The sequence below is a fragment of the Oryza sativa genome, chromosome 4, assembly GCF_034140825.1.
Source record: "Oryza sativa Japonica Group chromosome 4, ASM3414082v1".
NCBI lineage: Eukaryota > Viridiplantae > Streptophyta > Magnoliopsida > Poales > Poaceae > Oryza > Oryza sativa.
In genome coordinates this window covers 23,900,904-23,927,851 of record NC_089038.1, presented here as the reverse complement: position 1 = coordinate 23,927,851, position 26,948 = coordinate 23,900,904, and the positions used below count along the sequence as shown (strand labels likewise).

The window sequence follows — 26,948 nt, the reverse complement described above, 5'->3', positions numbered from 1 at the left end:
CTTATAGAAAAAATGAAATTAAGCAGTAGAGTATCAACTAAGATCCTATTCGAGATTCTAAAGAAACAGATTGTGAGTAGCCAACTAGTCGTAATCTAAAAATATAGATTTGTTACTCCCTCCATTTCATAATGTAAGTCATTTTACCATTTCCCACATTCATATCGATGCCTATCTAGATTCATTAACATCAATATGAATGTGGGAAATGCTAAAGTAATTTACATTATAAAACGGAGAAAGTACATTCTAACCTTTTAATTTATTTTCTGGATTATATACAATTACATAGTTTTGGAATCTAGCTAGATGATTTAGGAAAAAGGCTATAGAGCTGCTAGAAGTTCCTGTTTAAACAGGACATAGGAGTGTTGGACTAAACGGCACTTCAGCAGTCCTGGCAGTCGTACTCCATACGTTTTAAAATAAATTAACATCTTTGTACGAGATATGTCACGTTTCGGTTTATTTTTTTAAAAAAATAGTATGCTCGTAGCAGTAGCACAACTGAACTCTGCTGTCAGCTCAGGCGTGTGCTAGCTAGCAAGCTCGAGCTTGCCGTTAAACTGAATGGCCGCTGCACAGCCACGACTGGGGCAATTAATTAATAGAATTTCGCTCGCGCAGCTCATCAGATCTGGATCCTCGACGACGACGTCAACCAACAAGATTACAAGAACCAAGTCAAGTCGTCGTACGTCCACCTGTACACAATCACACACACAGTCTCTCAGTGCCTGATTAATTAGCAACTCCAATCGGGAATAACCCGTCGGCCAAGAGATGGATGATTAGTTTCAGACATTAATTTGATCCTGACACAGCCAACGCGTTCCGTCAGAGGAGTTAGTGCGCGTTTGTTTAATTGGGAGATTAGCTGCGTGGAATGTTCTTAATTACGTCGTCGCCAAACCTCTCTGCTAGCTAGTACGGTGGCGAGCAGTGTTAGCTGCCGCGCGGCACGGCTTGCCAGCGCGTGTTCCCGCGCTATATAAGGAGCTCCCCGGCGTCGCTTTCTCCTCCACAGCTTTAGCTACGATCGCGACGCACGCAGCTAGCTTCAGCTGATCGCGAACGAGCTCACATTGGTCGATCGGCGTTTGCATCTGCATTGTGCATTGCAAAACGATCGAATTAGAAAGACGTGCAATCGTATTGCGCGTTCGCGAAAAAGGATCGAATTCGACGGAGCCTCTTTAATTCACGCAGAACGCGATGAAGGTGTGAGTTTTGCTTCCATGCAGCTTAGTTTTCGCAATATTTTTGAGCGTTTTCTGAAGCCGATGGATTTCTTATTGGCGTTGTTGATGAATTATTTGCAGCAAAAGATGGTGATCAAGGTGAGCATGCCGTGCGGGAAGTGCCGGTCCAAGGCCATGGCGCTGGTGGCGGGGGCGACCGGCGTGAGCTCGGTGGAGGTCACCGGCGACGGCAAGGACCGGCTGCAGGTGGTCGGCGACGGCGTCGACCCGGTCTGCGTCGTCAACCGCCTCCGCAAGAAGATCGGCCACGCGGAGATCGTGCAGGTGGAGGAGGTGAAGGAGAAGAAGCCGGATCTGCCCAAGAAGCCGGATCCGCCCAAGCCGGAGCCGCCCAAGCCGCCGGTGGTGTGCTACCCTCCTACTCCCTACTACCACCACCACTACGGCGGGCCGCCGCCGCCGGTGGTCTTCTGCGACCAGCCGAGCCCGAATGGCACATGTTCCATCATGTAATTTTTGTTTTGGAGTAGTTTCTTCATCATCATCAGCGATTAAGTACAGCAATGGAGCGAATGAAGCATATTAGGCAGTTGATCAATCATATCCTGCAGAGAGAAATTCGAGTTGTAAACAAATTTTAGTTGAATTTCAAGCAGTTCAAACAGAATTTAACCAAGTTTGAGAACAAAATACAAATGTATAGTTCAAAAGAAATTTCCGGAGTATCCGAGATAGTGAGATTTTAAACCATCTATCTTAAATGATACTAAAACATCTAAACCATGGCCATAAGAAACGAGGTCAAAGACCATGTTCCTATATGACCCGGCAACATGGTCCCCGTCTTGAAAATGCCAGGACATTTTCCTCCCATCTGGTAAAAAACCACTCGTCAGTAACATATCGTGTTTCTCTGTACATTGACGTAAGAACTTTTGTGATTATGACCTGAAAAAAAAAAGATACGGTGAATAATGAAGCTCAATAGTTATTATGCAGTGATTTTGTAGGAGCTGGTCTTCTGCTGGTCTGTGTTTTAACAGAGGCGTGGTTTTCCTGGTCCTCATGAGCCGGAGAAAATTCACCGGGCTTCTCTTCTTCTTTCAGGACAAGAAGTACATACTTTCTGTACAAAGGATCGATCTGCCCCACAAGGCCACAATAATCCTCACATTTAGATGGTGTTTGGAAAGAAGGGACTAAAGTTTAGTCCTTCCCACAAAAATTTTAATCCTTATAAGAGAGACTTATACTTTTGTGAGAGAGACTTATTCATGTATAAATTCGGCCCCTACTATATACATGGATCATCTTAGCAGGTCAAAGGCTTACAAGGCAGTATCTCTAGATTTGAGAGATGGGGTCATCATCATCACTCATCAGATATTCAGATTTCTAGGAATACTTTCTGTAAAATAATAGAAGGGTTAAAATCTCCAACATATATATCTGCAGATGTATTTCTAGTTGATCTGAACATATATACTTGTATTTGTACCGACATTAATTTGTATACGGCCTGTATATTTTACTATTAAAGCAAACCAAACAAGATTACGAAGCACATGCTGCCAGCAAGACCATATTATAGGGTAATGTTTTTACTGCCAACGTACTGTTGTACGTGTTCGGTGGGGATATTCCTAGCAGTAGTATCTATATCATTATTGGTTGAGCATAATCGTGTGATAGGAGTATGACATATGCCAATTAATTGACAACAACTGATCTTTTATTGTGCTTTTCACATAGGCAGGTCGGCTGCAACAGCTACAGCTGTGGCTGCGCATAGTGAGTGCGGCACTGTTTATGTCGGCTGTGGCGCAGCTGCGAAGGCAGTAGCTGAAGGCCCATAAAGCTTCAAGTGCAATATCGATGACATATTTTATATGATATAAAGTGTTTTCTACATAGTTGTGTAATACTATAACATATGTCAATTGATATGGAAAAATATGTAGTGCAAATAATGTATATAGTATAACTCTAGAAACTACCATTGTATAAAAAAAATGAACGCCTGAGATTTGTTCACGTCAACAGTTTTACTAATAATGACGTGAAAAAATCTCAGACGTTTATAGTCATCTTTATGATAGCTTCTAGATTTACTCTATATATGCGATTTGCGCTATATATTTTTCTCCGATGCACTCTTTTATTAGGGGTACTTGTGTTCCTAGCTGCTGTTGGTTTAGGGCAGTCCTGGCAGTAGTATCTATCGTTGCCAAATCAGATGGAAAATTTAGTAGTAGAAAGTTTAGCTCTAATGGAAAATTGTTTATCCTCTAGTTCTTATACCGATATCATCCAAATCATTATTAAAAAATTGAAAAAAATATATGAGTTAGATTAATATAACATAAACCACTCTACAAAATATGCTATTATTTTAAAGACATGCACAAGTTATAAAACAACAACAATATATAATTGTGAATACATGTATACTAGTTTCACTCTTAATTTCAGATCAATTTGTTCTTTTTGTTACAGATTGTAGAACTTGAATTTAACCTTGTCTCCGTGCGTTGGGTTCTATATCTTATATTAATCTATCTTATTGATTTTTAAAAAATTTAAATAACTATTTAGATAACATGTAAAATACGAGGGTGTCCCTTGAGAGGATGAAAATCCAGTATCTGTATATCTCTGGTAGGAATAATAATAACGGTATCGGTAAATCTGCAAAGCTTGTGGCTTGTGCTAGCTCGCCGTTAAACTGAGCTGCTGCTGCAGCTAGCCATGCACGCTACTGGAAGCGGGCTCAGATCTGGATCGATATATCGACGTCAACCAAAGAACCAAGTCAAGTCGTCGCGTCTACCTATACAGCGTCGTCCCAGCTCGATGATTAGCTAGCGCGCACCCTCCGATCGGACACTCACCCCCCATGACCCATCTGATTAGCTAGCTAGTTTCAGATGATTATACGTTTTCCGTCAGATCGAGTTAGTTAGTTAGGTCGCATATATACTCGTATATTTGTTTAGTTGGGCGAACGATATAGCTGCGTCGAATGTTCTAACTACGTCGTCGCCAACTCGATCGCCGTTTAATTTAATTAATTCAAGTCTCCGCTACTACAGTGGCGATATTCGAGCATTAGCTAGTGTGCGTGTGTGTGGTTCTCGCGCTATATAAGGAGCCCCCGGCGCTGGCCTTCTGCATCCACCGCTAGAAATAAATCGCAACGCACGCAGCTTAGCTGCAGCAAGCTAGATCATCTTGCTCGCGTTTGCATCTCTCTTTGTTCATATCACGTATCGTATACGTATAGTAGAACGACGAGATGAAGGTGAGGTTTATACCTTTGACATTTTGAGCATTTCTCTGAAGCAGCAGGAGTAGCAGCGTATGACAGAGAGACTGATCGATCGCTTTCATGGCGTACGTTTTGTTGAAATTTTGAAATATTAATTGCTGTAATTAATTGATTGATTGCAGCAAAAGATCGTGATCAAGGCGTGCATGCCGTGCGACGGGTGCAGGGTGAAGGCGCTGGGGGTGGCGGCGAAGGCGGACGGGGTGATCTCGATGGCGATCACCGGCGACGACAGGGACCGCCTCGAGGTCGTCGGCGACGGCGTCGACGTGACCTGCCTCGTCACCTGCCTCCGCAAGAAGGTGCGCTTCGCCGACGTCCTGCAGGTGGAGGAGGTCAAGGACAAGAAGCCGGAGGAGGAGAAGAAGAAGCCGGAGGAGGAGAAGAAGCCGCCGGAGTGCCCGTGCCAGGCCACGCTCCCCGTGCCGTGGTGCCCTCCTCCTCCGTGCTACTACCCGCCGCCGTCGATGGTCTACTGCGAGGAGCAGCCGAGCCCCTGCTCCATCATGTGATCAGTCACACAGTACAGAGATCGATCGAATTTTTTGCAGTAATATCGTATCTTCATCGATCAGCAATCAAGTACAGCAGTACACACCGATCGAGTGAATTGATGAACCATATATATCCATGAATTAATATCCATATATGAGTGCATGGATGGCTGTACAAAATAAAGTATTAGTACTACTTTTGAAAATGATCGAACTACGACACTGGTGTGTGTACATCTCAATGCTGGTTTGCGTCCTCATGAAGTTCGGAAACGGATGTGATTTTCTTTCCGGCGGAAAATTAAACGCATGTGATCGATCGATCTCATCTACTCCTAGCTATAGCTTTCAGATGTGCTAATCTGCCATCCATGGCTAGCCAAGCCAATCAATATTAGCTGCTCACGTATGACGAGGGCCAGAAGTCACAATTATCAACGTGCGTGTAAACAAATCAAACGTGGAAATATGTACTCTGAATTGTATCGATCGACACGTCCTGCCGGCTGCATCATATCGTTGTTCGAACAAAAATAGTCCCAGAACGTGTCCCAGAACGGCATATGTACAAAAATTTAGCATCCTGAGAACTATAGTCCCAGGGTGGCATATGTACAAAAATTTAGCATCCTGAGAACTATAGTCCCAGAACGTGTAATAATCTAAATCTCGCAGGGAGAAATTCAAAGTGTAGACAAATTTTAATTGAATTCCAAGCGGTTGGGGAACAAAAATTGACCAAATTTGACGAAACTAGAATATATGTGAAATTTTTGGTGAGTTCAGAATTAAAAAAATGGGGAGCCTCTCCAAGATATATATATATATATATAGCGAGATTCCGAACCCAGCCGCAAGGAACTGATCTAATGCTGAATGTTAAAAGAGAAATTTTACAGTCCTTAAGAAAGTAACGTGAGGTAGCAAAATTTTACACTAAATTTTTTAAGTACCTTAAGATACTAAATTTTACACTAGAAAATATGGCACCTCTAGGTACATTCTCAAGGATGGTAAAATTACCCATGTAAAAAACATCTGAATATGAAAAATATACGGTGGGTAAAAATGCTCTATTATTATACAGTGATTTCTTAGGCTAGGGGATGGTCTTCTCCTGGTCAACGATTTAACAGTGACGTGGTTTTCTTTTTTCTTTATCCTTTGAGCCTATAAAAATTCAACGAGGAAAACCAACATCCATACTAGATTCCACAGTCTCTTTTCTTTTTCAGGACAAACGGAAGTACAGGTGCAGCATTCAATGCAGGTATTCAAATACCCAGGAATAGTTTCTGTATCGTCTTCAGATATTCAGATTCTCAGGTATAGGCCTGGTTTAGTTCTCAATTTTTTTTTCAAACTTTCATGTTTTTTATCACATAAAAACTTTTCTACACACATATGTGGTGTTTGGGATGAGAGAGACTTATTTTAGTCCCTCTCACAAAAACATATACTTCCAACTTTTTTTTTGTGAGAGGGACTAAAATAAGTCACTCCCATTCCAAACACCATCATAAACTTTCAACTTTTTTTTTCAAACTTTCAATTTTAGCGTGGAACTAAACACACCCATAGTCTCTGTGAAATAAAAAAAACAGGAACGGCTCCAACATACTTGACGATATATTTAGTTGATTTGGACATAACCATTTTGTATTTGTGTACCGACATTTGTACTCTAGAGTCACTCCTAATCATTTATATAATTTCAAAGATACATTATATTATGACTACCAAAATACGAGTAGAATCCAGTGCCTACACCTACCACTTCATGTTTGAAAACCATTCGTCATGAGATGCACATATATATACACGATTCGTTTTCGCCAAGATACTTTGGCCAAAAGTGCGTATTCCTACCCCATTTCTTGCCTGTTTCTGCTATCTGATGGCCGTGACATCTAGTAGTAATAAGTAGTTCAGATAGGTTGAAAGGCACAGCCCTTGTAAGAAACAATTTTCCAGCTTGTAACAATGTCCTTGTCTACGTATACTTAAGTTCAGAGACGTGTGCATCTTCAGACTAATTTAGTGTTGACTACATCATCACCATCAAATCCACCAAAAGACAGAATAAACCAACAATAGTTATATGAGTCAAGTAATTTAATTAACACATAGCAAGTGGAATTATTGAAAGCTAGAAGCTGAGGTGGCAGCTTTGTTAAGCGAGCGTGTTCACACCGAAGGTTGATATACTTTGCAGCTTCTTAATAAGGGATAATTGCTGAAAGTACTCCTAACTTTGTACATTTCCAGGCATTTATGGGTTAACAGAAAGTGCTTAGAGCACTTAACAGATTTTAGTGCTGCAGACTCTCGTACTTAGCCATAAGAAATTATTTTAAGAACGAATTACGCCAACTTCGTGCATTATATGAGTCAGTCATTCTGATTTTCTGGGCGTGTGAAAAGGTAACTTCTCTTTACATGGTGTTGGTGTTAGGTTATCTCTTTTTCCCCGTTGGTTTCCAAGTCTCGTCAATTTCTTATTTATGATTCTGTTGAGAGTTCTGTAAGCTGGTAGTATATACTAGTATACACACACATCTTTAGCTGGATATAATAATTTAAATCACACCCTGACAAAATAAATGTGAACGATCAAGGAAGTAACATACCACCTATAGTTTTGTACTTTTCCCCATTTTTCTCTGTACTTCTTTTCCAATTTTCTCTCTGTTGTCTTGTGCAATTTGCACGCTCAATTATGCAAGTCCAAGCGTCAGAGTGGTAGTCAGAGAGTGTCAAGACTGGCAGCTAACCTCCAGAAAATTTTTAACAAAGACGGATAGATGCAGCACTCAGACGAATAATGGCGTCAATAATTCAGTGAACAAACGCAATCAAAGAATCAACGATTTCATCTTGGTCTAGCGAAAAGCCAACACGCTTTCTACGGTGTAGAGATCAGCGTGCAACAAAAGCAAGCTTTTCGGAAAGGCAAGTCCTAAACAAAGAATTACCCTGCAGTCTAGTGAAGTCTGGGTTGTTTAATTGGCTCTCAAACTACTCAGAACCTTCTTGTTAGATGAAGTCTTATCCTTAATTGGTACACAAAGTACATCCCTTCGGCCTAAGGCAAGTGATCGCATAGTACATATACTTCCTCCCTTTGATATATTATAATACGTTTTTACCTTCCTTTTTCGTCTAGATTTACTAATATCTATATAAATTTGAACACGTATATAAAACACATACATATAACCATATATGAAATCTATTTAAAACCCAAAATGTCTTATAATATAAATCAGAGAAAGTAGTATTTAAGTAGGATCAGCAGGGCCTGCTGCTAAATTCATCAGCCAATGCAACAATCTGTCGGCTTCATATCACAGTTACAGCGGTAACAAAAAGACGAAGACGTAAACATTTCCATTATCCGAAGAATTATAGGATTTCAAATTATCACTTTGCCACAGTTTAGTTCGTAAACGTCAGATTAATGGACAGATAATGCACCGCGGCATTCTACAAAACCACCAATGCGTTTGTCTATTTGTAGCTACCATTTGGGCTGGAAGCCAGTAGAGGCGAGGTGGTCCACTGGTCTGCTCCTCCTTATTGGGCCGGGCCCAAACCGACCACTCGGGCTGGACAAGGCAAGGTGGCCCACTGGTCTTCTCCTGCCTATTGGGCCGTGCGTTCTAGGCCAATATTAGCCTCCGTGGGAGTGGAAAGAAGGGTGGGAAATTTCGCTATGGCAGAGTAGCCGCCGCCATCGCCTCCTTCCCGCGCTAAGCTACCACCGCCGCCGCCGCCTCCTCTCCGCGCCGAACTGCCGCCATCACCAGCCGAGCAGCCGCCGCCGTCGCCTCCTCCCCGCATCGGGTCGTCGCCACGGTCGTTTGCTCCGCCCGCTAGCGAAGCTGCCGCCACCGCCTCGCTAGGGAGGGAGGTGGCTGTTTTGCCACCACTCACGAAAAACGGAGCGGTTCATTAGCGCGTAATTAATTAAGTATTTGTTTTTTTTAAAAAAAAATAATCAATATGATTTTTTTAAATAACTTTCGTATAGAAATTTTTTACAAAAAATATACACCGTTTAGTAGTTTGAAAAGTATGTGCGCGGAAAACGAGGGAACATAGAGTCACCGCCGCTGCTTGGAGCTCCCTTCCTTTGGCTTATTCACAGTATGGGGCTGTGGTCCGACTGGGAATGGGGTAATGGTGTCGGAGCCTGGCTCCCTTCCTTTCTTCTCTGCCTAGGGTACAAAAGGTCAACAGAAAAATACAAAATCAGTATTCCTTCTTTTTCTTGTTTTATAGCTCTATAATTCAAGGTCCACTAAATTCCGTCAAAAACAAGAGTAGATGTCTCCTTCGTTTCAAACAAGTGAGGACAAAAATAAAAACCTGAAAATAAGGATAAAATCAATATCGAAGTAGAAATGAAATCATCCCATGTATCTTCGTGCTTGCTGTTAGCCCTGAACTGAACTGGCCGCGGCAGCCACTGCTGGAATTAACAGAGCTTTGCCTTCGCGAAGCGGCTCCCATCAGGATTAATTCAGGGTCGTCGACCATGAACCCAATTTAGTCAAGTCGTTGACTGGTCGTCTACACTACAGATCGAGAGAGAACGTACAGGCACCCAGGCTCAGCCATTCAGCGTGACTAGACGCTCCGATCGGAGACTAGTCTGCGACTAATCCCAGACTTAAATCTGAAACTGACAGCTGACGCGTTCCGATCCGTACGTGCCAGAGTAGCTGCGCGGAATGCTCTTTCGTCGCCGTCTCATGCCAGTGGTCTAGTAGTAACGATGGCGATGCGCCGCTATATAAATGAGCTCCCAGGCGTGGCCTTCTCCTCCACGGCTAAGCTCAGCTAGCTACAATCGCAAATAGCTGCAGCGATCGAGCGAATATTGATCGTGCTCGATCATCTTAGCCGCATTGCAAACGATCGAATCGATCGGCCGATAGCCTTTCTCGTTGGCATTTTATTTCAAGCAGAACACGATGAAGGTGAGGGGAAAACTGTTCGATTGTGGTCGCTTAATTTTGGCATGCAGCTTAATCAATTCTGACCAAATCTTTTTTAGCATATGCGACTGACAGCTTAATTTCTGTCCGTTGATCGAATTATTGCAGCAAAAGATCGTGATCAAGGTGAGCATGCCGTGCGAGAAGAGCCGGTCCAAGGCGATGAAGCTGGTGGTGATGGCCTCCGGCGTGAGCTCGGTGGAGGTCACCGGCGACGGCAAGGACCGGCTGCAGGTGGTCGGCGACGGCGTCGACGCGGCCTGCCTCGTCACCTGCCTCCGCAAGAAGATCGGCCACGCGGAGCTCGTGCAGGTGGAGGAGGTGAAGGAGAAGAAGCCGGAGGAGAAGAAGCCGGAGGAGAAGAAGCCGGAGCCGTGCTACTGCCCTCATCCCTGCTACTACCACCACCACTACGGTGGGATACCGGTGGCCGTCGGCGACCAGCCGAGCGACCCCTGCTCCATCATGTAATCATATATAGTCACACAGATCGATCGAATTTTGCAGTGATTTCTTCAGCGATTTGGTATGGCTATGTACAAAGAAATAGTAGGAGTGGTAGATATACTATACTACTATATCTTTGTGGGGCTTCCTTCGCCTTGTTTAAATCCAAACTTAATTGGAAATGAAAACTTACTATAATGTTCAGTAGCATGATTGCGTCCTCATGATTGTTCAGTAACATGCGATTTTCTTTCAATGTGCTAATCTGCCAATCCATGGTTGGCCAATCAGCAAGCAATGCAATCGATAGCTTCGATCGTATGACGACCACGAGAGGTCAAATTAGCAAAAGTCGATCACTTGGAAAGAATGACGTCACGTGAATTGACGTATCGGTGACATACCTATAAATTGCTCCGAGCTGATCGATACGTCCTGCACCATTGTTTAGCCATACATGCTACAGTCGTACGAAAATTTGGCATGTTTTGTGCGGTTCTCTCAATGGCACGTATTCTTTTCTGTCCACTATTTTCTCAAAAAATAAATTCACAAATATCCCTAAACTACAATACACTAGGAGCCAACGTATATAAACCCATATGTGGAATATTTTCTAGAGACGATTGACTTAAGATGGCAGCCTCTGAAGATGCACATGTTTTCATAAGCGGCCATCTTAAGTGATCGTCTCTGGAAAAATACTTCTATAAAAATATTTATGGAGGGGCCTTTTTTTTTTTACCTCTCTCAGACATGCTCATTCTTTCTTGCTCTCTCCCTTTCTGATTTTCAGCCACTACCTTGTGGTGATGACAAATCTAACCAATGGACGGGGAACCATAATTTCCTGTTGGTTGGGGGGGGAGGGGGGCAGATCTTATGGGATAAACCCGACTTTTAGTTTCATATCTCTTCTTCTATAAAGCTAATGACCACTAAATATCTAAAACTCAACATGCAAGCATAGCATTTATTAGTACCCTGGCCCTAAAGCCTAGCATGCACATCAACCCACTAAACATATAAAGCTCAACATATAAGCATATAGTAATTATATCTACAATTTATTTTATTCTAAAACTAAACTAAATATAAGCATCATTCTCAAATCATTTTCACAATATTTCAATCCAAATCATTTAATCATTTCTACAATATTTAATATATATATCCCGCAACAAAGTGCGGGACATCGTCTAGTTTCTCATAGGAGCAAGTGCAGAAAGTAGCGGCGGCCGGAGCGACATCAAGGAGCGGGAGTGGGAGCGGTGGCAGTTGGAACTAGAGTAAGGAGCGGGACACGAAGTGACAGAGGGGGTGCAGCAACTCCACATGAGCCAGAGCTGTGGTGGTTGTAGTGCGAAGAACTCTACGGGAGTAAAAATGACGACGGGAGCATGAGTAAGGAGCGAGAACTAAAACCTTGCGGCTACCTGATTTCTTTCCGCTTCTCCAATTCTGAATTTTTTTGTTCTTCTTTTTTTTTTTTTGCTATTATTCTAACTTGATATGTATTTTTGGGCTGTATTCTATATTGTGTATGTTGTTATTGTGGAAATGATTTTAGATTCAACAAACTATTGAGTGCATTGCGTATTTTTTAATCGTATTTGATATTATGTACGTGATTATTTCTTTAGGAGAAAAGGGGAAGAGGAAAGATCAAGAAGATAGGCAAAATAAGATGAGCTAGCCATTAGCGCATAATTATTTGAGTATTCATTATTTTAAACTTGAAAAGTTGGATTAATATGATTTTTTAAAGTAATTTGGGAAGGGTAGGCTCGTAAAACAGGACACTTTCTATATATGTGAAATTTTCAATTAGTTAAGGTTCAAATATATGTGAAATTTTCAGTTAGTTCAAATATATGAATCGGTAAAAACTGGTCTACGCTAAATCTGAGAAACACCCAGAGGTTTTTGGCTACCTCCACAGGTGGTAGGCTAGACGACCTGGGTTCGAAGCCTCACAATTATTTGATATTAGGTCACGAGTATTTGCTTTTTTTTTTGGTCTACGCTGAATCATAATAAAAACATCTGGATAAGAATAGATCGTGCGTAAAAAAATCTCGATTACTATGCAGTGATTGCGTAGGAGCTGGTCTTCTACTGGTCAATGTTTTACAGCAATGTGGTCCTCTTGTTCAAGTCAAACCAACAATCATAGATTCCACTTGTCCAAGTCGTCGTCTTCTTCTTCTTCTTCTTCTTCTTCTTCAGGACAAACAGAAGTGCATCACTTTCTTTCATGAAGTCTATTTCTGTACAAGGGAGTAAACTCTAAACTTGGGTGATTGTCTCACCAGATATTCAAATTTCAAGAACTAGTTTTTTGTAAAATAAAAGGAAGGATCAGAATCTCCAACATACTAGCAGATGTGTATTTCGCAATCGATCTGGACAATTGCACTCTGGAGCTGCTCCTAATCAGTTAATCACTCCATTCTTTTTTTCAAATATTTGACCGTTGGTTAGTTCAATTTTAAGCTAATCACCATAAAAATAAATAAATAAAGTAGTATATAATTTCAAACATGCATTGTATTATTATACTACCTCCGTTCCAATTTAAGTGTAGTTGTGGGTTTTCGTGTACAAAGTTAGACCATCCGCCTTATTAAAAAATATGAAAAAAATAAAAAATAGTCACACATAAAATACTATTTATATTTTATTATCTAATAACAATAGAAAATATTAATCATAATTTTTTAGTCAAATAGGACGGTCAAATGTTATACGGTTCGTTTTTGAAGAATAGTATAGGAATACAACTCGTGGAGCTGAGCTGACAGACGCAACGGGAGATTTCGACGGTTCCCCTGGTCAAATATATTGAATTGAACTAAACTTAATTAGTTCTCCAAAACATGAAACAATTTTGACCGGAGAGAGTAGTGAGGAGACCAGATAGGTTGAAAGGTACAGGTTCTTGTCTATGACTCTTGTTTTCTTCTTCTTCCTCTTCTTATTCCTCTTCATTTCTTTTCTTTTCTTTTTTTTTAGAACGACTCCACTATATCTATTTAAGCTGAGAGGCACGTGTATCTATAGACTATTTCTTTCATCCTATAAAAAATCAATCTAGTACTACGAATCTCTACTGTCCAGATCCATAATATTAGGATATGTTACATTCAATTCTAGATTTATTTTTTTTTAACGGGGGAGTAGTTTAGTGCTGACTACTAGCAACATCGTCATCAAATCCACCAAAAGACAGAAATATATCAACGATAGTTAAATAGGTTAAGCAATGTAGTTAATTTAGCAAATGGAACTATTGAACGGTGATGATTAGTGTCACGTAAAAGCTGGTTGATGAGTGGAAGTTTCGTTAAACGAACGGGTTCACATCACACCGAAGGTTGCCATGTTCATGTTTTGCACCTTCTGATACTGATATCTGGCAGTACGTACTCCTAACTTTGTACGTTTCCGGGCAATTGGGGTTAACAGAAAGTCCTAAAACAAGGACTAATAACATGCAGAACCTTCTTGTTATATGAAGTGTTATCTCCATAATTAGTACAGAAAGTACATTCCTTGGGCCTACTGCGAGTGATCCTACTATTTAAAGCAGAATCAGCCAAGAATTCCCCGGCCTCACAGTTATACAGCGCTGCGAAAGAGCCTCGAATTATATGGAGAATATGGAGAAAATTTCTTCACTTTATTAGGATTGCAATCAATCAGACAATCACTCACTTGCCACAGTTTTATAGTTCATAAGTTTAAAAGGGACATAAGGGTGAGGTCCAATGTAATGGTGTGTGCCGAATTTTTCATGTGTAATCGGGGAAAAAGAATATCATAAGCAGAAAGGAATAAGTTTACCGGAGGTCCCTCAAGTTAACAGCGAAATTTTTCGAGGTCACTTAACCACAAAACCAGAAATCTTCACCCCTAAACTATACAAAACCGTTCACTCAAAGTCCCTAGGCAGTATATATGGATGGTTTCGCTGACGTGGCATTCTAGCCAGCAAAAAAAAATTAAACAAAGCACGTGGGGCCCACATATCAGCTGCATATATTATTTTCTTCTCTTTTCTTCTCCTTTCTCTCTTCTCTCTTCTCTTCTCCCTGCTGCTACTCCCGTCCCTGCCCCGGCCGTGGGACACGAGATCCGCCGCCGCCGCCGGAGTCCTCGTCGTCGCTGCCTGCTAGAGAGCGTGCAGTTGGGGAGGTCGCTATTAGAAGTATAATCTTGTTGTTTTGTTTTCAGCATGTTTATTTGTATGGTAGTAGCTGAGTAGAAGTCACATGTATGTGTGTTGCATGGCATGAGTGCTAGCTTAGTGGTTGTGCTGCATGGCTTAGTGAGTAGAGAGATTGGCATTGAGTAGTGGTTGATCGTGTTGCCAGGAGGTGAGAGTACATCTAGCTAATTAGTTAGCCATGCATGCAAATGTGGCGAAGGGATCAGCTCAGGAGCAAGAAGCGGTCGAAGTTTGCATGGGCGCATGCATCGGAGATTGACCAGGATATATTCTGTTAGACATGGGTGAGTTTGTTATTTAGGATTCTTGCATTTCTTTAGGCTTAAGCAGGTTATGTGCATCTTTAAATAGAGATCAATGTAATCAGTTTCAGTGTGAGAAATAAACAGAAAAAGAGTGCTACGCACTTGCAAACTCTCTGTGTTCTGAGTGCTTGTGTGTATGCGCTTGTGTTCTTGTGAGATTGAGTGAGTGAATAGCTTTGATTTCCAACAGTCGCGCTGGGCTCCTCGTCCTCCTCGTTGCAGCTGCCCCCCTCGCCGTCGTTGTCTCCGCCGGTGGCGCCGGCCGGTTCATGTCGATCGACGCGTCGCCGCCGCTGCTCCACCACCACTCTCGCCCGCCGTTGCAGAGGCCGCAAGGGGAGCAAGGCGTCGGCGGCGGCGAGGCGGTTCTCGGCCGTGGCCAGCTCGACCTGGAGTCTCTCGAGCTCCTCGCCGGGGGCATGGAGGGACAACGCGGCGGCGGCAAGCCAGGCGCAGGAGGGACGACACGGCAGCGGCATGGCGGGATGACGCGGCTGCGGCAAGCCAGGTTGAAGATGATGTGTGACGATGCATGCACCGCTGCATGCGCAGGATGATACTGATCTCTTAGGTAGTAGTACTAGTATCATAGTAGTAGAACTTTGGTAGGATCGGAATAGTTGGTTTGTGCTACCTTTGTTTTCGGTTTATGCCTCCTGGTTGGCTGGGTACGTTTGGGTAGGAGATTTTGCTTGCCAGACTCGGTTAATTACTGAGACACCTCCTGCCCGCTGCACATGATTTTTTTGGTTGGATGCGGCAGATTTGGCGGCACTGAGGAGCTCCGCGGTGTGCAGGCACGCGTCGCCGCGGGCGTCGTGGTGCGCAGAGAAGGAGAACAGTGGGCAGCGTGACGCGGCGGCGAGGACGACGGCGCCCAAGCCCGCTCGTCCCGCGGGCGCCGCGAAGAACTTCATGGCGCCGACGATCTCCGCCGCCGCCGCCACGTCGTCGGCCGCCGGACCTCCTCTCCGGCCTCACCCCGTCGGTCTCCTCCGGGATGGCCGGGGACGAGAGGCGGAGCACAGCGCAGAGTGAGAGGCCGAGGGAGGTGCGCGTCCATGACAGCGCGGCGAGGTCGAGGTTGGTCTCGTAGACGGAGGTCGCCAGGCTGGGCCCCGCAGGGCCGGACGGCGCGTAGCGGAAGCACGCCGCCATCGCCGCTCCGCCCGCCGCCAGCCTCCTCACTGAAAAAGAGAAGAGGGAAGAGAGGAAAAAGAAGAGGAGAAGAAATCAAACGTGCAGCTGATCACATGTGGGCCCCACGTGTTTTGTTTAATTTTTTTTTTGCTGACTAGGATGCCACGTCAGCGAAACCAACCATATATAATGCCTAGGGACCTTGAGTGAATGGTTTTGTATAGTTTATGGGTGAAGATTTCTGGTTTTGTGGTTAAGGGATCTCAAAAAAAATCTCGTTGTTAAGTTGAGGGATCTCCGGTGAACTTATTCCTAAGCAGAAATGAAACTTGACCACTCGGGCTGAATGTGGCAAGGTTGCCTGCACCTCCCTAGTGGACCGTCTCAGTCCTTTCTAGGCCCACATTTGGGCCCAAGTAAACCGATTCGGCACGTTCGCGCGACGACGCCGTTATGGGCCGTCAGCTCTTGGCCGATTATTAGGCCCACGCGACGCAGAAAATTAGCGGCACAAGAAAATTCTACTATATGTTTTTCAGAAAATTTAGATAACGGGCATTCCGTAGGAACGGGGATGACTTAAAAGGTCTATGTTATTTCTATCAAAAAAAATTGTACATGCATGCGGCACGATTTCCTACTAAGTGGCAGGCCTATACTCCACAACACATCCACGTGTATGTGTCCTTCCTACAGCACAAGGACTCTAGATACACTGGTTGGGCACTTGGGCCATGTGAATCAATTTGGGCATGCACATCTGTAGGCTTGATTTACATCTTCTATAAACCACAATCATTTTTAATTTTTTTGTTTTCTCCTTTTCTTGCTTTGTTTCTTTTCTTGAGTGAAACACATTGAGATTTAGTATGTTGTGTAAATTAATTGACACAATGATATTATGTAACATAGATTTTACTTTTCTTTCTCTTTTTGATTGGTGTTCGCTTTTCCGCCGCTATGTTGATACCAGCTGATACCAGTATGGTATCAGTTGTATGGTACCTGGTACCTGTGACAGCTGGTACCCGATACCTGTGATACCTAGTACCTGATACCTATGACACCTGGTACCTGATACCTGTGACACCTAGCACCTAGTATCTGTGATACCTGGTACCTAATACATGTGACACCTGATACTTAATACTTGTGATACCTGGTACGGTGGTACCTAGTACCTATGGTATAACATGTTGTACACTAATTAATCACACATAAAAATTGTCCCGTGACTTCACTTTTTCACGGTATCCCGTAGGTTAGCTGCCCTCTTTTCAGAAAATTTAGGAGTTTTTTATTCATGGGGCAAAAAAATCTAGGAGGTTTTTTTTTTGCGTAGAAAAATTCTACTACACGTTAATACAGAAAATACTCTCAAATGTTTGACATAACTGACATCACAATAAGGAGAAATTAAAATGAGAATTTTTAGATGTCTCGTCACCCGTGGTGGTATACTGGTTCCACGGACAGATCAAAGCGCCACCCACGAACAGCTCCGAAAAAAAAATGGATATACATTCATAAGCGTGTAAGTTTATGGGTCAAAAAATGGATAGACATTCAGGGCGCTTAGAGCCTGAGGCTGTGTTTGGATCTAAACTTCAGTTCTTTTCTATCACATCAACATGTCATACACACACAACTTTTCAGTCACATCATATCTAATTTTAACAAAAATCTAAACTTTGCGCTGAACTAAACACACAGCCTGAGATATCTTGCGAGGCCTTTTGGACTCGATCTGCATTAGCAGTTTCCAAACCACTGGGCCCATAGGCTTTCGGCCCACTAATAGGCCCACACAATACCTGAGTACCAAGTGTTCCGACCGAGGAATAAGTCCATTTTGCCTCCCTCATCTCTTGCGCTTGCGTGAATAACTTCCCTTAATCGGAAAACCGGGTATAATGCCTCCTTCTTCTCTGAAAACCAGAGCAAATCACCTCCCTAGGTGGTTTTGCTGGCGGTTTCGTCCACGTGGCGTTGTTGACCCGGTTGACAGGCTGACTCAGCGTGGTGGGACCCACATATCAGTGTGTAGCTCTCTCTCCATCTTATCTCTCTCCCCGGCCTTTCTCTCTCTCTCTCTCATCTCTTGCGCGTGGGAACGGCGGTGGGGAACGGCGCAGGTGGTCGGAAGTCGTGGCGGTGGCGGTGGGGACGGCAGTCGGAAGCGGCGGCGGTGGCAGTGGGGACAGCGGTCGGAAGCGACGGCGGACGGCGGTTGGAAGCGGCGGCGGTGGCGGTGGGGACAGCTCTCTTCCCAGCACGCGACCTCCCGGCGACATCCTCTCCCCGTGGACGGCAGCGGTGGGGAGGGAGGCATCGGCTAGCGACGGTGGTGGCGGATCGGAGGAGGAAACGCGGCGGTGGTAGCAAGCTGGCGAGATCCTCTCCCCGTGGGTGGCGGCGGTGAGGGAGGAGCTCACCAGGCGCCGGGAGGTCGCGGCCAACCGGCCGCCGCCTCCTTCTCCGCTCCCGACCGCCATCCCCACCGCCACCGCCGCCGCTCCCGACCGCCGTCCCAACCGTCACTGCCGCCACCTCCTTCTCCGCTCCCTACCGCTGTCCCCGCCGCCATCGCCGCCGCTTCCGACCACTGTCCCTGCCGCCACCGCAGCCGCTTCCGACCTGCCTGTACCTCGATGGCACGATAATCGCCGGCTCCTTCGCCGTGCGGCGATTCTCCTCCTTGGCCGCAACAAGGCTGGGCACCACGCATTTCGCGGTGGGGCGGGCGATGAGCGGCTCCGGGTCGCCGACGAAGGAGACACTGTGGGAGGATGGGACGGGGCGGATCCCGACGGCGCGGGGCACCGGGCGGGCAAAGTGGAGGCGGTCGAGACGGACGAGGTGGCCGACGAGTTGTGGGCACGCGGAGACGAGGGTGTCGGCGTTGGCGGAGGAGGGCTGAGAGAGAAATAAGGGGGAGAGAGAGCTACACACTGACATGTGGGTCCCACCACGCTGAGTCAGCTTGTCAACCGGGTCAACAACACCACGTCGGACGAAACTGCCAGCAAAACCACCTAGGAAGGTGATTTGCTCTGGTTTTCAAAGAAGAAGGAGGCATTATACCCAGTTTTCCTGTTGAGAGATGTTATTCACACAAGCGCAATAGATGAGGGTGACAAAATGGACTTATTCGCACGTTGGCGCCAGTAGCCCAATACCGTTCCGGGGCTATGATTTTCCCCCCACCTGTTTCATTAACCAAAGCGCGACTAAAAAATCCGGAAAAAACGTTGTGTTGGGATTTTAGAAGCTACTTCTATCTAGCAAGACAACAAAATGAAGAAAACTGTACGACGACAAATGTATTGTACTGCTATGTTTTTTTTTTATGGCAAACTACTGTATGTTTTTTTAGATAACAAATCAAATAGATCGATCCGGCTTTGCCAATAACTGAATGTGTGCTATGATTTGATTGGATGGTGCTGGTCAAAGATTCAAAGGAATCTTGCGATGATGGTAGCACGGCTGTATCGTGACTCAAAATAATCTATATCCGGTCATCCACAGACCGGAGTTTTTAAATTTGTTCTTGTATTTTTAAGATGCCAGACCTCACCAGCATATGCTTGCCTCCTCTAGGACACCGCATCAGCTAAACCCATTTTTCTGACTCAGACAAAACAGCACAGAGCAAAACTGATTTGTTTCTTTTTTTTTTCATTTCTCCAACGGAGAGCCTTTCAAATTCACCGATCCACCTCAAACACTTCGTCCAATTTAATTGCGTCGAGGCTAGCTGTATATCGTTATCGTTAGGCCTGTAATTAAGCCACCTCCCCATGGACCTTGAGCTGGCAATTTTTCTACTGATAATATAAGTTGACAACTTAACACAGAGTCTGATGACGGAAGCTAGTGCGGCACGCCTACGTCACGCGCCGACGCGAGCCTAAAGCTCACTACTCAAGACGGAAAACCCGGCAAGGAAGATGGTGTCGCGTCCAAACACGTCGCGGTCAGTTGGCTTAGAATTTTCCATTTTCCCTTTTTTTTTTCTTTTTGACAGTGGTTACCACTACTGGGGTTAGATAAGCTGTCGATCCATCCGCTCACCAGCAAGCTACTGCAACCTCCTCTTATTCTCTGAACATCTCAAGCATGGTGGTGTTTTAATCCAAGGACTTAACTTTAGTCTTTATATTTAGACACTAATTTAGAGTATTAAATATAGACTACTTACAAAACTAATTACATAAATAAAAGCTAATTTGCGAGATAATTTTTTTAAGTTAAAGAATATTTACTGTAGGATCACATAGGCTAATTATGGATTAATTAGACTCAATAGATTCGTCTTGCGAATCAGTCCAAGATTATATTATGGATGGGTTTTATTAATAGTCTATGTTTAATATTTATAATTAGTGTCAAACATCCAATGTGATAGGGAATTAAAAGTTTTAATCCCATCTAAAAAGGGTCCAAGACCCTGTTTCACCTCTTAAAACAGTCTCACCACCCGGTCTCCAGCTTAATCACATCAATCAACGGCCGCGGTGAGCTCCCCTGACACAAGATGGCTTGATCTCAGCCGTCCCGTTACAGTCACCTTTTTTTTTCGAACAATTTGACCATTGTTGATGTTTCATATACTTGATCAGTATAAGATAAAGATAGAAACAAATTGAAAATATAGTTTTATTTTTCATATTTTGCATTTATATACGTATGTAAGATTAATTTGTAAAAATATACCTAATCCGTGTAATGATTGTGCGGGAGCGAGGGCGAACCGCAGACTCGAGCTGGTCACGCGGAACCGGGATGCGCGACTGAGCTGGTCCCGCACGGCTAGACTGTGGGACCGAGTCGGTACCGCGGCGCCGATGCGCGGGAGTGATGGCGCCGTCTGGACCCGGGGTGAGCGCGGCGGTACCGCATAACGGCGATGCGGGACCGGCGTGGTCCCGCGGTTCTAGCACACGGTACCGAGCCAGTCTCCGGCTCCGTGTGTTATTCCGTGTTATTCCCTCAATTTTTTCCAACTCATCTCCTTCATTTTCTGCGTGCACGACTGCTAAACGGAACAATTTTTGTAAAAAGTTTCTATACTAAAGTTGCTCATGAAAATCATATTAATCTATTTTTAGAAAAAAAAATTAACTAATAATTAATTAATCACGTGCTAATGTATTACTCCGTTTTTCGTGCGGGATATGTATTCACAATTTAGGAAAGGACGTGTGTGCGGGAGTGGCAGTCCCGCGCATCCAATATGCGGGAGCACTCCGGTTTCGTGTGTTATTCCCCTAATTTTTCCAACTCATCTCCTTCCTTTTTCCGCGCGCACGTTTTTCAAATTATTAAACGGTGCATTTTTTGTAAAAAGTTTTTATAGGAAAGTTGCTAAAAAAACCATATTGATCCATTTCTTTTTTAAAAAATTAACTAGTAATTAATTAATCACGTGCCAATGTACTGCTCTGTTTTTTGGACGGGACATGTATTCCCAATTTGGGAAAAGACATGTGTGGGAGCGGCGGTCCCTTATATCCAATATGCGGCAGAGCTCCGCATGCAAATCACCGTGTTGTCGCTCGCCTGTCCTGCGGGACCGGCGCTCCTGTGCAACTAATATGCGGATTGGGTATATTTTTGTAAGTTAATCTTGGACATGTATATAAATACAAAATATGAAAAATAAAAGTATGTTTCCAAAAAAATTAACGGTTTACACTCACTTACTTGATCGGTTACTTCTCCAATGTAATTAACTGACAACACTGACAGCTCCACTTCCAAAATCTGCGCACAAAAGAAACAAACAAGTCGCGTAGCGATTGTCGCCTTAACCCTTTTTTTTGTCAGGGTTAACATTGTGTTTACTTAAGCTGTTTCATTGTTCAATTCACTCACCCTGCAAGTCGGCAACCTCCTGTCATCCCTGTGAATATCTCCACATAAAAGCCCTTTTCACCTTGCCGGCTACGAACGCTTGCCCGGTCGGTCTCCAGCTCACCCGCCTGATCGAACGGCCGACGGAGCTCTCCCGGCGCAGCACGGCGCCATCTCGGCCGTCCGTCTCACTCACTCGTCACTGATAGATCAGCCGGTTTACTTCCCATTACCCAGTATTGTAATTAATTAAGTACTGACAGTACTGAGCACTGACAGCTCCGTGGCACTATTTTTTTTTTACCGCGAATCCTCCAAATTCCGGGCGAGAAAAACAACCACGAGAAGGATTATTAGTCGCCCACTGTACGTACCGGCATTACAGCTTAGACAACGTTTTCCTTGTCTCCTACTGCTTACTCCCTCCGTCTCAAAATATAAATATTTTTAACATAGTGCCAAATCAATCATTTTTAACTTTAACTATTAATAGCAAAAGAAATAAAAAAATTAATCATGTAAAATTGATGTTACTAGATTTATCATTAATCAAACTATCATAATATGCAATTCTTTTTATTTAAAATATCTTTTTTTAATAAATATTGTTGGTCAAAGTATCATCTCGAAGACTGTGTCAGAGTCTAAAAATACTTATATTTTGGGACTGATGGAGTAATTTTTTCAGTGGAAAACTGAGGCAAATCACGCGTTGCTACGGGAGCAATGCAAGTGGGCGTTTGGTTTTTGTGGAATTAGGGTGGCCGAGTCAGTAAGTCACCACCTGCTCCAAGCAAACTAATTAAGCTGATTTTAGCTAAACTACTAGGAGGCCATCCAGGTCTTCCTAGTCTACAATTCATGTCGCTCTCTCAAAGGCCGTAGAGATATACATCGATACATTATACATGCGTGTTTTCAGTAGTGAAGCAGTGCTGTGCATGCATGACTCCGCCGCTAAAGTCAATGGGGGCGATTAAGGTAATTAACTAACCGGGTTAATTTTATTCGTTAGATTATTGGATAGTTTACTAGTAATTGTGTGTATAAAAAGGGAGGTTCTCTCCCTCTCTCTGCAGAATGCTGTGTTAGGCAAGGTAGAGTACACTAGTCACAAGGCTCGCTCTCTTGCTTAAGCTTGTGAGCTTGGAAAAGAGTAGTATATTGAGCTGTTGCTTCGCTTGCTTTAGTTTGCTTGCTTACCAGGAGAAAGATATGAGGGTATGTATGTGTAATTGTATATGGTCTTGCTGCTCATCTGTCAATTTTTCTCTGTTTCATCATCAGTGAAAAATCTGTTATTTTGTGCAAAGATGTAAGATTTATGTTTGTTCCCGCTGCTAATCGTTACACCGTTTGAAACCTTTTGCAGAAGGAAATTGTCATCAGGCTGCAGAGCTCTGAGAAGGGCCACAAGAAAGCTATCAAGGTTGCTGCTGCAGTCTCCGGTAAAAATTCCTTGCACACCCAAACACATATTTCAGCGAAATATAATAAAAAGATGGCGCTTTTCTTGAGTTATCAAGAACCAATAGTAATTTAACTATATGATAGATGTAATAATCACACATATTTCAGCGAAAGTATATATAATAAAAAGATGGTGATATTTTTCTTGAGAGATCAAGAACTAATAGTAATTTAACTGTAATCGATGTAATAATCACGGTGCATGAGACTGATCAGACTGCATGCTACTAATTTGTTCTGCGTGAACCGATGGAGCAGGTGTGGAATCCGTGACGCTCGCCGGCGAGGACAAGAACCTGCTGCTGGTGATCGGCTTCGGGGTGGACTCCAACGACCTCACCGAGAAGCTGCGGAGGAAGGTCGGCCACGCCGAGGTGGTGGAGCTGCGCACCGTCGACGCCGACGAGCTCATGCGCGTCGCCGCCGCCAACCAGTACCCGTACCGCTACTACCCCGGCGCGCCGCCCCCGGCCCCGTACTACGGCAACGGCGGGTACCCTCCTCCTCACCAGCGCGGCGGCGGCGGCGGCGGCAGCGGCGGTGGCTACTACACGCCGATGACGATGGCCACGGGTGGCTACTACGGCGGCGGCGGCGGCGGGTACCCGCAGTACGGGCAGTCGTCGTCGTACCCGCAGTACGGGCAGTCGTCGTCGTACTACCCGCCGGCGGCGGCGGCGACGACGAACACGCACACCGTCGTGCACCACCAGTACGCCAACAACGACCCGGACAGCTGCGCCATCATGTAGCTGCACCAGCTAGTGTACGATCGATGCTGCTTCTGCTCGCGCGCGAGCATGCCGGCCGTCGTCGTCTCGATCGTCACGATGATCGGATGATCGGAGGACATATTGCGACCGAATCTAGTAGCTGATTGTCCCAATCGATAACTGGCCCAAAGTACGTAGATATACCTTGAATTTTCTGTGTGATGATGAGGCCGATTTGATTCCGTGTGATTACTGAACAACAGACAGGTACGTACCTGTTGTCTGAAACTCTGAAGTCTGAACGTTATATGTGCAGTAGTATATGTGTAGTAGCTGCTCCCGGCCTCCAAGTGTATACGGTGTGCAAGTGTAAATTAGGTGTACTAGGGAGATATATATAAGGTGCAAGCGACTTTATAGTTCATCAAAGTGTGCTCATTTGTACATGCAAATTAAATCTGTACATGCGACTTTATAGTTCATCAAAGTGAGTAATTCTGTAGTACGGAGAGCTTGCTGTTCTTCCCTCTTTGGCCAGAGAGCTTGCTGTATTCTGTACCGTACATTTTCTTTTTTCCTACTCCCTCCGTCCCCTAAAATAAGAGATTTTTACATTTGCTTGCACTGTTGGACCATTCGTCTTATTAAAAAAAATTTAAAATTATCTATTATATTATTAAAGGAATAGAAAAAAAAACCTCTACGTTCGCTCTCATGGCCTAGAAATTCTCACATTAATCGGAGAAAAAGAAAAAATAGAGTTCATATAGAAATACAATTTAGAAATAACTGAAATTCGGAATTAAAAAAATAAGAAATACTAAAAGAGGAGACTAGAGTTCATATAGAAATACAATTTAGAAATAGTTGAAATTCAGAATTAAAAAATAAGGAATATTAGAAGAGGAGACTAGAGTCTATATAGAAATATGATTAGAAAATAACTGAAATTCGGAATTAAAAATAAGGAATATTAGAAGAGGAGACTAGAGTCCATATAGAAATACAATTAGAAAATAACTGAAATTCGAAATTAAAAATTAAAGAATATTGAAAGATGAGTTTAGAATCCACATAGAAATACAATTAGAAATAATAAAAATTCAGAAATAAAAATAAATAATATTGGACGAAGAGCATAGAGTCTATATAGAAATATAATTTACAAAAAAAATCGGAATTAAAAAAAGAAATATTAAAAGACGAGTCTAAAGTCCATATAGGAATATTTATAATTTACAAATAACTAAAATTTGGTATTAAAAATAATTAATAACTAACACGTATATAAAATACAATATGAATATTACACATTAGTAGTTTTATAAAGTTATTGCAAAATTTAAAATTATGTTGTCATTTTAATATATTTGAATAATATAATGAGAAAACAAATATGCTATTATATGAGAGAAAATATAATGATGCTAGCCGCGCAATCTGCGCGGGCCACCAGGCTAGTTATTATTATTTTGACTTACTTTATTATCTAAAATATTTTAAGCACAACTTTCCGTTTTTTATATTTACACAAAAAATTTTTGAATAAGACGAGTAGTCAAACAGTACAAGAAAATGTTAAGATCCCTCATATTATGGGACGGAGGGAGTATAACACTTGTGTACATGGACTTGTACTACTCCGTAGTAGTCGGTACTACTTCTATTTCTAGATATATAGATAAGATTAATAACTTTTAAACATATGGTAGGCCACTTAACTTACTAAAAGAGAATTAAAAAAAATATAAGCAAGACTTAAAGTGATTTTATTGATAGACCAAATCATAATAAAATAAATAACATTCATATAATCATTTTCATAAAATAAAATATCAAACTTATTGTTAACACCTAAATTTGACATCTAGAAGAAAAATAGGAAAACATGGCCAGATTTAAAAAGTACTCAAGCCATCTATGTGGGGCCAGTCTGATCATTGGCACGAGGTTGGTCCGACCGGCGGCACAAGGGCAGTCAGACCGCAGTTGTTCGGCCAGTTAGCTAGACCGGCGGCCCTGAGTCCAAGTCCAATTAAGACAATTTTGTGTATTTCCTTGCTTGAATCCGAGATTTCTTAAGTCCTAATTGATCTTTTTTAAAGGCTATGCCATTTCGACTCTAACCCCGACCACAATCATTACAATATATCGAATCGTTCTTTTACCTCTACTTTCCAACCATGTTTTCTACTTTACCCTAGTTTCATATGTCTTTGTCTATTTACGTCGTAAATCATCTGCCTTTGCTACGAGAGTGTTTGTCTCGTAAACCTTCCGATTGGCCCATAAAACGGGTGTGTCGATGTTTGATGTCGCGATTCCGGTATTTGCATGGTATGGGGATCGTCGGTACTAGGATATACGCGAGACTGAGGTAAAAGAGATGGAGACAAGGATTTTTATACAGGTTTGGGCCCCTGAATTGTTAGGTAATAACCCTACATCCTGTTGGCCGAAGCCGGTATTGCTTTTATTCACCATAATCACACCAGTACAATATTTGGGGTAGCCTATCTAACTGTTGTTGACATGGCGGTCTGAAGGTCTGACTCGTAGTCGACAACAGGGTAGTCTTCCTCCTCGAGTTCGTGCCCGGCGAGATTAGAGATAACGCTTTCATCTCTCCTGACAGTATCCGGAGACACCGAAGGGGACTAGCCGTGCTTATCCCTGAAGTCGATATCCGGCATCTTGTCTTGGCGTATGTTGGCTTGTATGTTGATCTTGTGTCTTGATCTATTGTACGTTTCTTC

General features: G+C 43.3%; 4 protein-coding genes across 4 annotated transcripts; all 4 read left to right on the top strand.

Annotated features, from left to right (window-relative positions):
- The first annotated feature begins 1,023 nt into the window (after positions 1 to 1,023).
- On the top strand, positions 1,024 to 1,878 carry LOC107280645 (heavy metal-associated isoprenylated plant protein 16-like). Its single transcript, XM_026024608.2, has 2 exons — positions 1,024 to 1,221; positions 1,323 to 1,878. The coding sequence occupies exons 1-2, from the start codon at positions 1,216 to 1,218 to the stop codon at positions 1,713 to 1,715; spliced, it is 399 nt and encodes a 132-aa protein (XP_025880393.1). The 5' UTR covers positions 1,024 to 1,215; the 3' UTR covers positions 1,716 to 1,878.
- A 2,492-nt stretch (positions 1,879 to 4,370) lies between these two features.
- LOC112938609 (heavy metal-associated isoprenylated plant protein 16-like) lies at positions 4,371 to 5,258 on the top strand. Its single transcript, XM_026024609.2, has 2 exons — positions 4,371 to 4,503; positions 4,653 to 5,258. Exons 1-2 carry the CDS (start codon positions 4,498 to 4,500, stop codon positions 5,040 to 5,042), a joined length of 396 nt encoding a protein of 131 aa, XP_025880394.1. The 5' UTR covers positions 4,371 to 4,497; the 3' UTR covers positions 5,043 to 5,258.
- Positions 5,259 to 9,800: 4,542 nt separating this feature from the next.
- Positions 9,801 to 10,684, top strand: LOC4336109 (heavy metal-associated isoprenylated plant protein 16). The gene is made up of 2 exons (XM_015779024.3): positions 9,801 to 10,009; positions 10,136 to 10,684. The coding sequence occupies exons 1-2, from the start codon at positions 10,004 to 10,006 to the stop codon at positions 10,496 to 10,498; spliced, it is 369 nt and encodes a 122-aa protein (XP_015634510.1). The 5' UTR covers positions 9,801 to 10,003; the 3' UTR covers positions 10,499 to 10,684.
- Positions 10,685 to 23,080: 12,396 nt separating this feature from the next.
- Positions 23,081 to 24,816, top strand: LOC4336108 (heavy metal-associated isoprenylated plant protein 41). Its single transcript, XM_015778286.2, has 3 exons — positions 23,081 to 23,230; positions 23,382 to 23,457; positions 23,738 to 24,816. Exons 1-3 carry the CDS (start codon positions 23,225 to 23,227, stop codon positions 24,229 to 24,231), a joined length of 576 nt encoding a protein of 191 aa, XP_015633772.1. The 5' UTR covers positions 23,081 to 23,224; the 3' UTR covers positions 24,232 to 24,816.
- The last annotated feature ends 2,132 nt before the right edge of the window (positions 24,817 to 26,948 follow it).

Excerpts from the sequence above, each read along its gene's own strand:
- LOC4336108 (XM_015778286.2), top strand. Across the intron at positions 23,458-23,737 it reads GGTTGCTGCTGCAGTCTCCG|GTGTGGAATCCGTGACGCTC; the intron begins GTAAAAATTCCT and ends CCGATGGAGCAG.